At 47.7% G+C, this 13111-nt stretch overlaps 1 protein-coding gene and 1 long non-coding RNA gene across 5 annotated transcripts in view; one reads left to right on the top strand and one right to left on the bottom strand.

Annotated features, from left to right (window-relative positions):
• Nucleotides 1-97: 97 nt before the first annotated feature.
• Nucleotides 98-3650, bottom strand: LOC125329920. The gene is made up of 2 exons (XR_007205308.1): nt 3567-3650; nt 98-2222 (listed from the first exon to the last, which is right to left on the bottom strand). It is a non-coding gene; the product is annotated as an uncharacterized LOC125329920 (long non-coding RNA).
• NOTCH2 (notch receptor 2) overlaps nt 3044-13111 on the top strand; it is an 83233-nt gene continuing 73165 nt past the window's right edge. For 3 of the 4 annotated variants that reach the window (XR_007205307.1, XR_007205306.1, XM_048312450.1), the window contains exons 1-2: nt 3044-3148; nt 12607-12688. Coding sequence is in view for 2 of the 4 variants with exons in the window: in XM_048312450.1 (XP_048168407.1) it covers nt 3067-3148; nt 12607-12688 (164 nt within the window). In the remaining 2 variants the exon portion in view is untranslated. Of the gene's footprint in view, nt 3149-3682; nt 3770-12606; nt 12689-13111 lie in introns of those variants that run through there. The other variant, XM_048312452.1, reaches the window with a different exon arrangement.

Raw genomic sequence — 13111 nt, 5'->3', positions numbered from 1 at the left:
TAACATGTAAAACACTGCGATATAAGACAGGCATTGGGGTGTGGGCCTAACTGAGGTCTGAATGCCTGAACCACTGTCAATGTCACTGAAATGTTACTGCAAGAAAACACAATTTATTCTGAGCAAGCCAATACAAAGCTGTTGAAATCAGCAGTTCCTCCAAGGCTAAGGACAGTACTGCCATGATCCACACCGACCAGCTACAGACACACGAAAAGCACCTCAGAATGCATTTTCATTGTTCAAATGCATTTTGCTTTCTGCGAGGAGAGCAGGGGAGAGCACTGCAGAGCCCTCAGCATGTCTGCCTGGCAGAATTCCCTGGCTGCAGAGAGGTGGGGCATTTGGGATGTGAGGAGATGCTGCCCCTGTGGGCTCTCCCTCTGAGAAAAGTGCACGGATGCTCTGTGGAGCAGGAACCAGATTCACGGCAGGGTGAGACTCCAAGTGAAGCCACAGAGAGGGCCTGATCTCCCCCAGTCTTTGTCAGATGAAGTGCCAGGATTTCCCTAGTTGCTGGGGCCATTTAACTAACTCTGCTGTGGATATGGAGCCTGTTCAGCTCTCCTAATCCCTCCGCTGGCATCGCTTCCAGTGCCAGAGCTCACCCAGCCCTGTGCCAGGCAGCCTGCCCGCCTCCTCTTGCCACCCTGGGCAGCCGGGGCTTGGTCCTCGCACATGGGTGAGACACTCCGTTGGCAAAGAGGGGCAAGGCATGGTCAGAAACCAGATGGAAACTGCAGGAAACCTTGCCAGAGCTCTCCAGTTCCTGTGTCAGCTGCTGGTCTTCTCTGGGTGGGAAACTGGGGGTGAGGTAGTGTGTAGTAGGGCTGCATGAAGATAAAGAAATACTGAAACACATTTTCAACTCTTCTGTATAGGATTTATTGCTTAATGACAGGATCATGGGGATGATGGGGAGCTCATTGAAGAACTTTGACATGGGAACACAGTGGGGCCCATGTCCCTGTCCCTTTCTGCTCTGCTTTGTGCATTCCCTCCTGGCACAGGCAACTCAGCTTGCCAGGGCAGCCAAGAGCAGCTCGGCCCTCACCTTCCCAGCAGCAAAATCCACTCTGTCCATCCGGATGCAGTCACTCCCAGCCTCTATCATGTAGAGGACCCACTGATGGCTACTCTCATCGCTTTTATCTCCCCAACAGAGCTGCCATGGGATGCTCTCTCCCATGAGCAGCTGAATCCATGTGCACCCATGAGGGCAAAGGTCAGAGTGGAGAGAGAAAAGCAAACAGCAGGTTCCCCAGACCCACAGGAGGGAAGCAACATCTTCCCTCTTCCTGGCTGGATTCTCCCAGTGAGCCTCAGCTTCCAGCTGGAGCTGCTTGCTTCCAAGAGCTGTGCCAGGGAGGCCGTGGATCCTGGCCATGTGCTGGGGCTCAGAGCCTTGTGCTCAGGCAAAGTGAAGCAAAGTGGAGGATGAGCCACCTCAAGGTCGGGGTGATAAGTAATGCTCAGCACTGAGGGGAGCTGGAAAAGGCAGGTCTTGGTGAAACACCAGAATTCTTCCTGGATTTGCACTCAGGAGAGGATCCCCAAGCCCTTTTTGTTGTCGGATTCCCTGCCTGTCCCTCCTCAAACTCCCAGCTTGGCTTTGTCATCATTTCAACTTAAGTGCTGGTCAGTGCCACTCGTCATTTTATATGTGGGAAGTTTTGGGGCATACTGGGGGTCTGGCCTCCACCTCAGCAGGTGAGGAGCTGCAGGGAGGGCAGTGTGCCAGGAGCAATGCTGTGGAATGGCCGTCATGGCTGTGAGGCACAACTGTCTGCCCACAAGCAGCTGTTGGAGCGGCGATGGGAAGCTCTGGCAGCTGTGCAGAATGGTGGGGGAGTTGTCAATGTGCTGCACTGGAATACCTGGAAAAATCATAATGGGGTTAGGGCACTGACTGTCCAGCCCCATGCTTGGGAGGAACTCCGGGATCTGGAGAATTACGGGGGAAAACAGTGAGGTTTATTCATTGCCCCCTCTCTCCCCCAGACCCGGTACAATCCTGCCTTCACGGCCAGGCTGCCATGTCAGCACTGCACACAAAGGGCTCTCAGTCCTCGGGAGTCTGAGCCAGGGCAGAAGGATTTTTAACGCTTTAAATGATAGCTAAGGACTGGGAGGGATCTTGAGGCTGAATCCATCTGCTGTCCTCCTGAGACCTCTTCTGTGGGAACTCAGGTCCTCCTCCTGGGCATTTGCAGCAGGAGCAGCTGTGGGGGTGAGCCATGGGGCAATGAGCTTGTCCGTCTGCTCCAGAAGATTCCCTGCTCACTGGGGTGAGCCTTGGTGGCTGAGGCTGGTTCTGGATTTCCCATCCCGAGCCGGGGAACACTCCAGATCCCCGCCCAGCAGCTGCCTGCACCCCACATCTGAGCGAAGGGCAGCGCAGCATGTCAGGTGGACAGCCTCACTGTCCTCCCTTGTGGGTACCGGCCACTGTCGCCACCACCCCGCAGAGGCACGGCGTGTCCGGCTGCCCTCACCCTCCATTCCCTCACCCTTGCTGCCATCCGCTCCTATCCCCACTGCCCCCCATCATCCCTCCTCCCCACGGTCCAGCCCCCTGTGCCCCCATTCCGACTGTTTCCTGTCGTGCCGCACGCATCCCTGCACTTCATCCCCGCTGCTCTGCACCATTCCCCATGCCCACGGCTCAGCCCCCCGGGGCCCCAACCCCACTGCCTCCGCTCCACTCCCCATCCCCGGTGTCCCCCATGGCCCCCCATCCCCACGGCCCAGCCCCGCTCCCCCATGGCCCCCCATCCCCACGGCCCAGCCCCGCTCCCCCATCGCCCCCACTGTCCCCATCCCCACTCCCAGCCCCGCTCCCCCATCGCCCCCATCCCCACTCCCAGCCCCGCTCCCCCTTCCCCGCCCCGTCCCCGCCCCTCAGTCCCCGCGGGGCGGGCGCCCCCTGGCGGCGGCGCGGGAGGGGCGGGGCGCGGAGCGACGCGGCGGAGGAAGCGGGGGCGGTGCGCGCGGCCGTGTCCCTCCGCGCGGGGCGGGCGCCCAGATCCCTCCGCCGAGCCCGTGGCGGCGGGAGCGGCCCTGGCCATGGCCCGCGGAGCGGGGCCCGCGCTCGCCGCGCTCCTCGCCCTGGTGCTGGCCGTGCTCCGCCGCGCCGAGCCCGCCGCCGGTGAGTGCCGGGGAGCGCGGGGGGGGGCTGCGGCAGGGCTCCGAGCGAGGGGCGGCAGGGCTCCGAGCGAGGGGCGGCGCGGGGAGGACCGGCCACTCTCTCCCGGCGTCCGTGTCGCCTCCCCGCGCTGCCGCCGGGGAAGGGCACCGGGGCCGGGTGACATCGCGCGGGGGGCCCGGGGCCGCCGGCGCTTTGTGCGAGCGGCCCCGAGCCGGGCGGGCGCGGGTGCCGGCGGCGGCGGCGGGCTGAGCCCCGTGGGAACGACGCTCCCTCGGGAGCCGCTGCCCGGGGGAGCCGCGGAAGCCGCCCCTGGCTGGCCGAGCGCGGCAGCGATGGATGCGCTGCTCCCGGGGAGCTGGAGGGTCGGGGGTTCAAAGCACGAGAGTGAAGGCTTTGCGGCGCCCGTCGCTTCGCATACCTGCGCACCGAGCCTTTGTTGGGGACATTCCTGCACACACAGAGAGAATCTCTGCGTGCCCTCCTCCTCATCAATCCAGGCGCGATGAAGCCATGTGTGCACATCTGAGGGAAGTGCCGCTTTTTGTCACTGTTTCCCCTTGCACGCTGGCGTTTGCATTATATTTGAAGCTTGTCTGGAGCGCTGGTTCATAGCCATAACTGGTGGGTTCTGATGGAAATCTCATGGCACTTCCAGCTTTACTCCGGAGTAAAGCTTGTGCAGTCTTGCACCGCGTTAAAGCTATCGAGGACCAGCAGTCATTGATTACTTGCGTGCCTTCTCATTCGTTCTTTTTACTCTTGAGAGGCTGGGTTGCTTTTCAGATGACTTATGAACAGTGCAGCGATGAGAGAGAGTGTTAGTGGAAGTTGTTTAGGGCTGAGCAAGCAAGACACTGGTATTTTCAGTAGTTTTGTTGTTCAGTATGGTTTTGGAGTGGAAAATGCTGTATGCAGAGTTTTAACCACTTCTTGCTGGTTTGAATAAGAGTAGTTGGGTCAGTCAATCGATCTGTTTTGACTTTGAAATGGTCAGTATTTGTCTCCTGGGAGAAATGTTGTTGGGTTTTTTTCCAGTAATCCCCTCTGAAAGCTGATTTAGTTTTGCTAATATGTTGCAAGAAGATGATTGTAGTTAAAAAAAGCTGTTTCACAAATGTGTTTCGGCTAGGTTTGTTCAAAAGGAAAATTATAGGGTCTCTCAAGGGTAGGTGTCTTAGAAATACGCTTTTGTGGTAGTATAGACTTGTGGTGCATAGTAGCACTGTTATTTCTGGAGATGGCTTACACAGTCCAGTAAGATAGAAAAATACTAATTTTCTAAAGACTAAATGTCATGTCCACTTAGTCAAACTGTACTTTCATACGAACAACTTAGCAGCTTATTGCTGGCCCTTTCCCTGAGGGGCCGAGAGAAGTAGCTGTGGCATCACCTGTTGTCACTTGCCTGGGCAGACACCTGAGGTGGTTGAGGTCATCCCATGCTGCCGAAATTTTTTGCCTTTGTGGGTGAAATCTCTTCCTGGTGCTGAACAAAGGCTGGTTGGCAGAGATGACAAATCCAGGCTGAAAGTGACTCCTGTTGTTCGTGAGATACTGACCTGCATCTGGTTCCTGGGAGTGGGAGCTGCGGCTTGACTTAATGGGAAAGATGAAGTCACCGAAAGGGTATTTTCAGGTGCATATTCAACTGGCTTGATGCTCTTGTGCAAGAGAGGGCAGGTACCTGATGTCAGCCCTCTTGGTCAATAAATAGGAGGCTCCTGGATGCACGGAGCGCTATGGTTTGGACTACTCAGCCTTGTCTCATCATGCAAGCCCTATGGTGTAGCAACTCGCTTTTCCAGTTTAGTTTTGCAAAGGGCTGCAGTTGAAGGTGCAGTAAGCTGGGGTGGGGCAGCAACACCTGTGCTTTTGGTGAGGATACTCACCTGATAATTGCTGTGAACCATTTGCTTCTCTTCTGATCAGGCAGAAAGATCCTGGCTGTTAAGCCCACCCTAATTACCTGCTGTCGTTAACTCTGGTGCTTTGCCTTGCCAGGCTGCTACTGCCTGCCAGCCCGTGTTTCTATCAGGTTACAATCCATTTTTAATCGGTGCTGTGCTGGCGTGGACTGCAGTTTGAGGTCTTTAGTATTCACACAGAGAAATTTGGAGGACTTCAGATAATGCTGATAGTGCTGGTCTGCTTGACATGGATTTGCTTATGGGAGAACAAGTTTGACTTGATTTTCTGAAGGTGTTACCATCTATCAAATTTGTTCTTATCAAAGATGCTGATTTAGACTTTCAAAAGGGAGCATTATGAGAATCTGGCTAACTCGCATCACTTCCTGCAGGGCATCACTTAGTCAGATTAAAAATACGTGAAGATCCTCCTGCTCATGTTCTCAGGACTTGAATCCTTGGGAAAGGAGGACTCGCCTCTGGTGGCATTTGGCATTCGAATCTCTTTCAGTGGATGGGTTGGGTTTTTGTCAGCTTCCACAGCTACTGCCCTCCCTTTTTTTTTCATTTGCTGCTGTTGCAACAAGTGGATGATTCCCTTCAATAGGCTCTGGTCCTTTTCAGATTCTCCCATTTCCAAAACTGGTGTCTGTGCCATGAGAGGGTGTGGGTGGCTGGACTTTGAGTCCAGGATGAGGTGTAGGTGGAAAAGCAGCAGCAGTTTCTTCTGGAGTCGGGAATCTATCTTACTTAGCATCAAACCCAAGCAGTTACAATAGTAGCTCTAGGAGAAACATCATTTCCTTTAAATTTGTACTCTTGGCTAATTTGTACTCTTCAGTAGAGCATTGATACAGTGATTATTGCCACCGCTCCTTTGGGACGCCTTAGGGAAAGGTCATCCATGTTGTGGAAAAAAGAGCTTTCCAAAGCACATGTGTTGTATTCTCAGTTTCTCTGAATTCACTTTGAAATCATCTTGCCAACAGAAGTCAAGGGCTTGTCTGGGAGCAATACTGCTCATATCATTCTAAGCAGAGTCATCTGAGATTGGCAGAAATAATAGTTCGTTCTGTTTAGAAAATAGTCTGTTCCTAGGGCACATGTCCTTTTTTTAGACTGCCATGGGGATGAAAAAAGAGCTTTGTATCTCAAAATGGCACGGGCATCTGCTGTTTGTTCCATGCATCTTCCTCTCATCTCTCTGACATCACCCTGGACGGCTGCGGAAGCGCTGCTCGGCACAAGCAGTGGGATAACATTTCTGCACGGGCAGACATGCTCAACATTCAAATTAATAAAGATTTAGTGCTGCAGAATGACGGAAGACTTGGGAGAAGAGGCGAGCATGGCTCCTGACTGCCAGATTGCCATGGAAACACCAATACCTCTTCAGCTCTTTAATTGCCTTCCCTACATTTTTTTGTTGAAAACTTTTTTTTTTTTCCCCCTAAGTGCTTTATGTTGCAGTTCTGGATTTTAGGCATTTTGGCTTTGTTTGGAAAACTGCAAATGGGGGAAGGCAGCGAACAGTAGCTGTGTGGGGAGATGGAGAATATGGTGGCTGACAGCCTTTCAAACTGTGTTACAAGTTCATCCTAAATTCAGTATCTATTATAATGTGAGTTTTTATCAATAGTTTTTCAGCAGCAGCAGTGTCACATGAACTGCAGCTGCATCTGATACAGATATCAGTGTTCCTGCAGCTTCCTGGGCCTAAGACCCTGATGACGAAAGACTTTACCTCTACCTGTGAATCTCCACGATGCTTCCCAGCTCTGCTTTTAGGAGGGTCAATTGGTAGTTTTTTTCTGATCCTAGATGTTTGAAAGAGAGATTTGAACCAGATGATGGCAGGTCATGGGGTTCTGCATGTCTGAGAGCTTCATGTAGTCAGATTTGCTATTGGCATCCTCAAATTAAAAAAAAAGCAACCTGATGAACTTCTAAAGCAGAACTTCTTCATGTTTACAGGCTTGTTCTTCTGAAATCCACTTAAATATTTTCTTTTCAAATTTTTTGCACTTGCCTAGAGAATTTGTGAAGGAAATACAGATATTAGAGTTTCCTTTCCCAAAAGGTATAGGTTGTTGTTTGAGTGTCTTCTCACTCCTCTGAGCTCTGCTTAGCTTCTCAGTTGATGAGTCTTGCATTATCCAATTGATTTCAGGCTTTTGTGTGTAAAAACAGTGGAGATGTCTTAATCTGATTAAAGCAATTCACTTTACAGACTATTTCCATGCCCTGTAGACAAGCTTTGTCTTTAACTACTACCCTCTGTGTGTGAAGAGCAAACTGGTGAGCATGTTTAAATTCCCCAAATGTTAATGGTTTCTAAATCTGAGCTGAGTGTAAGTTTTTACTGCATTTTCACAGTAAGGATTTTTACCAGTTTGCTTCTTCCCCCCTCCATGTGCCTGCCATAGGATGATCTGTTCTTCAGAAAAAAAAAAAAAAAAAGCTCTTTTCCTATTTTCAGCTAGCTGGTATTTACTAGTGGGTTCTTCCCTGCTATATAATCTCACTGAAACTGTAATCTCATGAGGTAAGTGAATAGCGTAATTAGTCCTTTGTGGTTTTCCTCCAAAATTTGGTTATCTTTGGGTATTCTCTCCGTATGTACAGTGCTGCTTACTCCTTACCACCTCTTCCAGTGGTTGTTTGTGTGCTGTGCAGTGCTGCTGTGGAAGCATTTTTTCCCTTTCTGCACATCGAGGACCTTCCTGCAGAATGTACTTCATGTTTCAGCATTAACTGCTTTTTTCACGCTCTGTTTTTCCTGAAGGGAGTCAGCAGCTGTCTTTCTCTCCCTTGGAATTTGAGACCCCCTTGGTTTGTTGTGTAATTGGTGTTTCTGGCCATGCTGATGGTTGTCCTCTTCAGAGCTGATCCACCTCTGACAAGCAACCCTGAGCATTGGATTTTCCATGCGTTTTGTGTTGCTGTTGTTAGAGGGCTTCAAATCCTTTTTCCTCCTCTCCCTTAATACATAATGGGTAGCACGGTTGAAATGACAGGCTGTTTCTCATGAATCTCAATCGAGACAGAAAATCACTGACTGCATAAAGGTTATAGAAACCTATTTTGTCCTTTAGCTTTCTGTCTAATCTTAAATGTGTTTTTAGCTTGACTTTTTTTCTATGTTCAAGTAGGTTGTTTTCCACCCACTCCCACAAGAGAGCTTTTGAACTTATGGACAGGCTTTAACCACATAGGACAAAGGTCTCGGTTCTGATACTGTGTTTCTATGAACATAAAGAAACGCTTATGGACAGAAAGAGGAGAGAGAGAGAGACATATAGTGTCCTCCCAAGGAGAAAGCTGTACCAGCAGCTCAGCTGTGTTCTCTGCTGGGACATTACTCTCCCCTTATTTAAAATAAAACCTTTGGTACAGAGCCTGCACCATCTGAGATGCAGGATAATAGACCACAAAGCTACAGGAAATCAGCTTTATAATGTCTCTTTCGTGCAGCATTAATTGTTTTGGTTTTTTTCATTTCTATTTCGGCTCTACTTTTTGTGAACTTGTGGGCAAGGAGTTTAGTGGCATTACTTTCCTTTGGGTAGTTACAACAAAGCCCTTTCAGACTTGCTCTGGTAATGGCTTGATTTCGCTATTGCAGAGTTCTCCTAAAAGCTCAACTCTGACAGAGCTTCTGATCTTAATCCTACACTATTTCTTTTAATTTTATAGCCCAGAAAATATTTGAATTTATAGAAGGCAGATGAAGTGTGGAAACCAAATCACAATGTCCAGATCATCTTGGCATTGTAAAGAACACTGAGGTGGAATGAAAACTTTCCTTTTCCCCCTAGATTTTAACTCTCTTTAGCCAGAAAGAAAAATTAAATCTAGGTGGAATTGTGCTCCAGTTGTGAGCTTTGGATTTGGATGTCAAAAATCACAGCATTCCCTATAGTGTATCTTGTGCTCATTTTACAGCAGTGGTTATCTGGTTTTCCCTCTGGCCTTGGAAAATAGTTTTAGTAGGATGTTAAATGTCAGGTTAGAGTTTGCATCTCAATGCAGGCATGTGCAAGGGTTTGTATGGACTCCAGGTTGAGTAATATCACTTATAGTGTTCACCCTGCCTGCACTCAAGAGTCCTTTCCTGAGAAGTATCCTTCAAACTTGGCTACAGTGGCTGTAGAAATTGGGTACTCCTTTCTGAAATGGCCTGCCCTCTCCATGAGAAGCCAGTCTTTTGAAAACCATGGGGTGTCTTCCCAATATCCCTGTAATATGCCTAAAATCCGTGAGGCTAACCCACCTTCTGACAGTCTTGGTGGTTTTGCCAGGCTATGGCAAGCCCAGAAAACCACCCAATTCACCATTTCTGTTTGTGTTAAACACTGAAGAAAACTGTTAAAAGCAGCTGTCAAAGCCTTGACAGTGTTCTGATGCTGTCTATATATGGCTTCTAGAAAAGTGGCTTTATCTTTTCAAGGCAAGGCTGCCTTCTCTCATGCTGTACACACCAGAGTATTTCCAGTTAACACAGTGCATGTAGCAAAACAAACTTTTTGTGCTGGCTGAGGTAGAAGGTAGTTTCTGGTACTTTTAACTTTCGATCACAACATGGTAGAGTAGCAGAGAAGTAGCTTTTGAAGTGAGTTGTGTTGAAATGCCTTGGTTTTGCATCTGTTGTGAAATTATGAAAGATATAGTGAAATACAGGAAGACAGTGCTTTGTGCACAGAAATGCTAATTTTACTGTGAGAACTGTAGTCTTCTATTTCCCTTGTGATTTCTTTTTTTCCAAGAGAAGTCACATGACTCTTGAATACTTATTTTAATGTAGAATATGGTTACATTTACATTCACTTCAGCTTTAGTTGCATTTCAAAGTGTTTCTGTTCAGCCTGTATTAGTCTAGAAATGAAAAAGTACAAAGTATTTTTGTGTTTTCTTGGCTTCTTTTACTTCTGAATTACTATAGGCACAATATATATTTAAAAGTTTATTATCCCATTGTCTCTGTGAAAGAACTGTAAAGGCTGGTAGTAGTTTAATGACCTGCTAAACAGCAGTTCAAGGTGGGAATAATTTGTCAAAAACTTGAGCAAAATTAATCATTACTTTGCTAAAGCCTCTCTGCTGTGTCTGTATTTGGCCTAGCAAGCCAAACTGGAATCCTTGATTTGGATCCTTACTGTGACCCCGAAAGCCATCAGCCTCTCGTTCCCCTCCGTGCAGTTGTGCTGGAAGGTGTTTTTGGCCAAGTGCTGGTTAAGCTTTTACTACGTGGGTTACAAAATCAACTGGCTGCTCAGTTCTCACTGGGGACGCGGGTACTCGATGAGATTACAAAATTGTGTTTGAAAGCATGAGCACAAAAGAAATAATCCTCTGAGTATTTGCTTCACTGGCTTGATTGGTGTGAAAAGAATGAAAATTCAAGGTAGTGAGATGAGAATACCAAGCCTGCTTCCCTTCCTGGCTCTCTGAAATGTGGCACAGCTCGCTTTAACCCTCCTCCATTTCCCCAGAGTAGCCGGGGTGGTGGGAGTCGTTGGAATCCTGACACTTCCCCTTGGACACAGTGCAGTTTCTCGTGGACACGGTGTAACCGAGCCCTGCTAACTAGAGCTAATCTTTGCTGTGAAAACAAGCTGCTGCAGTGTTAGACAGCAGCAGATGAAGTTTGGAGTCAAAGCCATGTGGATGTTGCGGTTAAATGGGATAGAAATTGTCAGACAGGTGCAAGTCAGCGTGTTTCTGCCCGCTGTGGGGGGGAATGCCATGCAAAATCCGTGTTAATATTTCTGTCGCTTAGTAACCCTGACCTCAGGGGTTATCTGAAAGGGGCTCAGAGTGGAATTTTGTTCATTTCCTGAGAGCTCTGCAGAAGCAGCACCATCCAAGTGCCCCTTTTTCAGAAATTGAGTTAACAGCAACAAGCGTACTTGTATTGTGGGAAACACTGATAATTTTCCTGGGGAGCTGGGTTTAATTTAACTGTATTCTCTGTAGGGATTGCAAGTGTGAAACGTTCCTATAGTGCCTTGTGGTGTGTGTGACCTGTTTACGTGCTCCAGGGTTATTGAGAAATAACACTTCAAGCCCTGGACAGCAGAACCGGAGTCTGTTCCAAGTTGTCCAGTTGCTGGACTGAATTTGGTTTGGTTGCAGGGAGAACTTAGTGGGACTGCTGTGTTAACTCTTCTGTTTCTGAGTCTTATTCCTTAGTCACCAGCATATCGGCCTCAGTGGTGGTTTGGACCAGTTTTCCCTGATGCCCTTGCTGAGTTTGTACTGAAAATTTAATACCACTTGAGGAAAGGAAAAGCATCCTTAAAAAAAAAAAAAAAAAAAAAAAAAAAAAAAAGGGGGGGGGGGCAGTCAACCCTACAACAGCTGGCTCACGGCAGTTTAGGTGGTTGGATATTATTGATGCCTCTAGGTGCCTTTAATTAAGATTGGTTAAATGCTTTCCCAAACGCAATAAGGTTGTGGAAAGGGGATCTGTAAAGGCATGGAAGTGTGTGAGTTTGGGGCCAGGAGACAGAACTGGAGGCTGGGAAGAGCTTGTGACTTCTTGGTATGTGGATAAGTTTAGGATAGGACCCAGCTGATCTGGTTCTGAGAGCTTCATCTGGTAGTTTGGTGCTATTCAAATGTCAGGCTGTGGTCTAGGTGGACTGCCTAAATTTTTGTGGTTCCAAAATGCCCTCTGCTCCTGCAGAGTTTCCACAGTTCTCACCCTTCTGATCACTTTGGAAACAGCTACCGAGTGCATAATGTCCCTGTGAAGGGAAAAACACTTGCCAGAGCTGGAGGTTCCATCAGGACAGACTTCACTAGAGCTTCCAGTAGACTTGGATAAAAATTTACTGGCCCTGAGCTGTGTCGTACTTAGTGCCTTTTTAAATACACAGTAGTGAAAATGTCAAGTTAGAGTTACAGAGCATCTCCTCCTTAGAAATACCAAATTCTTTGCTGAAAGTTGTTAACAGCTCTCGTGTTTTCCACTTACTCGCAAACATGATCCTGTCTGAAATCAGAGTGCCACAACAGTACATGTTGCAGCAAATTCTGGATTGCTGGTGACATTCAGCATGTCAGCTCATGAGGGTTACATGCCCTGTTTCAGTGCCTGGTGTCCCTAGAGATAGTGAAAAAGAAGGAAAGGATTTGAGACAAAATATTCTGGAAGAAGGCTTAGGAGTAGCTGCTTTGTATTTCAGAGAATTTCAGTCCAGAATTTTGATCAGAAAGCAGTGACTGAGGACACTCAACCCAAAGTATGCAGGTGCTGACATGAATGTCTTTGCAGCTTGCTGAAATTACTGCACACTTTGCTTTGAAAACCTACCTTAAAGAAATTCTGGAAAGATTTGGTTGCCTGATGAACAAATCTGTATTTGATTCTTCTTTCAGTCTGGCTCTTTTGATGCTGCCAGAGATGAAATTAAACTATGTGATAGTGTCTTTGTTTTTGTTCCAGTCCTATAAAATTTTCATTCTCCCAAATATTCTAATGAAGCTTTGACCTGACATGTATTGTGGCTACAGGTTTGATGGTTGTTTTCTTTTCTTTCCTTTCAGCTCTGCAGTGTATGGATGATTCCAAGCCATGTGTTAATGAGGGAAAGTGCATTCCATATCAAAATGGTACAGGATATTGCAAGTAAGTTGGTTTCATTTCTAATCAATTTAATTACCCATTTTCTTTCCTTCAGGATCCTAGCCAGGAAGGAAATGTGAATTTTAAAGATTTTTTTACTGGGTTCTTTCAGCCTAACAGTTTTAGCACAGTTGGTGTTTCTTTATAATACGTTAGTTCTTGTGGGCTAGCTTTTTGTAATGTAAGAAATCTGGAATTCTTGTTCACTATTTGGGTTTGGATCTTGTCAGTTGGATTTCTTTGTACTGGGTTGGGAACTGAGGTCAAACCAATCATAGAGGTAAACTCTGTACCTTGTTTCCAGACCCACAAGCTAAGTTGAAACTTGCTCTCCATCTTATAGCTTGCCTTACTTTATAGAGCTTCAGCCTCAATTTGAATATTTTTGAGGTTTTTCAGAACTATTCTGCACTCTGAGGTGTGCCA

The sequence above is a fragment of the Corvus hawaiiensis genome, chromosome 9 (genome assembly GCF_020740725.1).
Source record: "Corvus hawaiiensis isolate bCorHaw1 chromosome 9, bCorHaw1.pri.cur, whole genome shotgun sequence".
NCBI lineage: Eukaryota > Metazoa > Chordata > Aves > Passeriformes > Corvidae > Corvus > Corvus hawaiiensis.
Note: the sequence above shows the minus strand (reverse complement) of the source record. Positions and strands in the feature narration are given on the sequence as shown.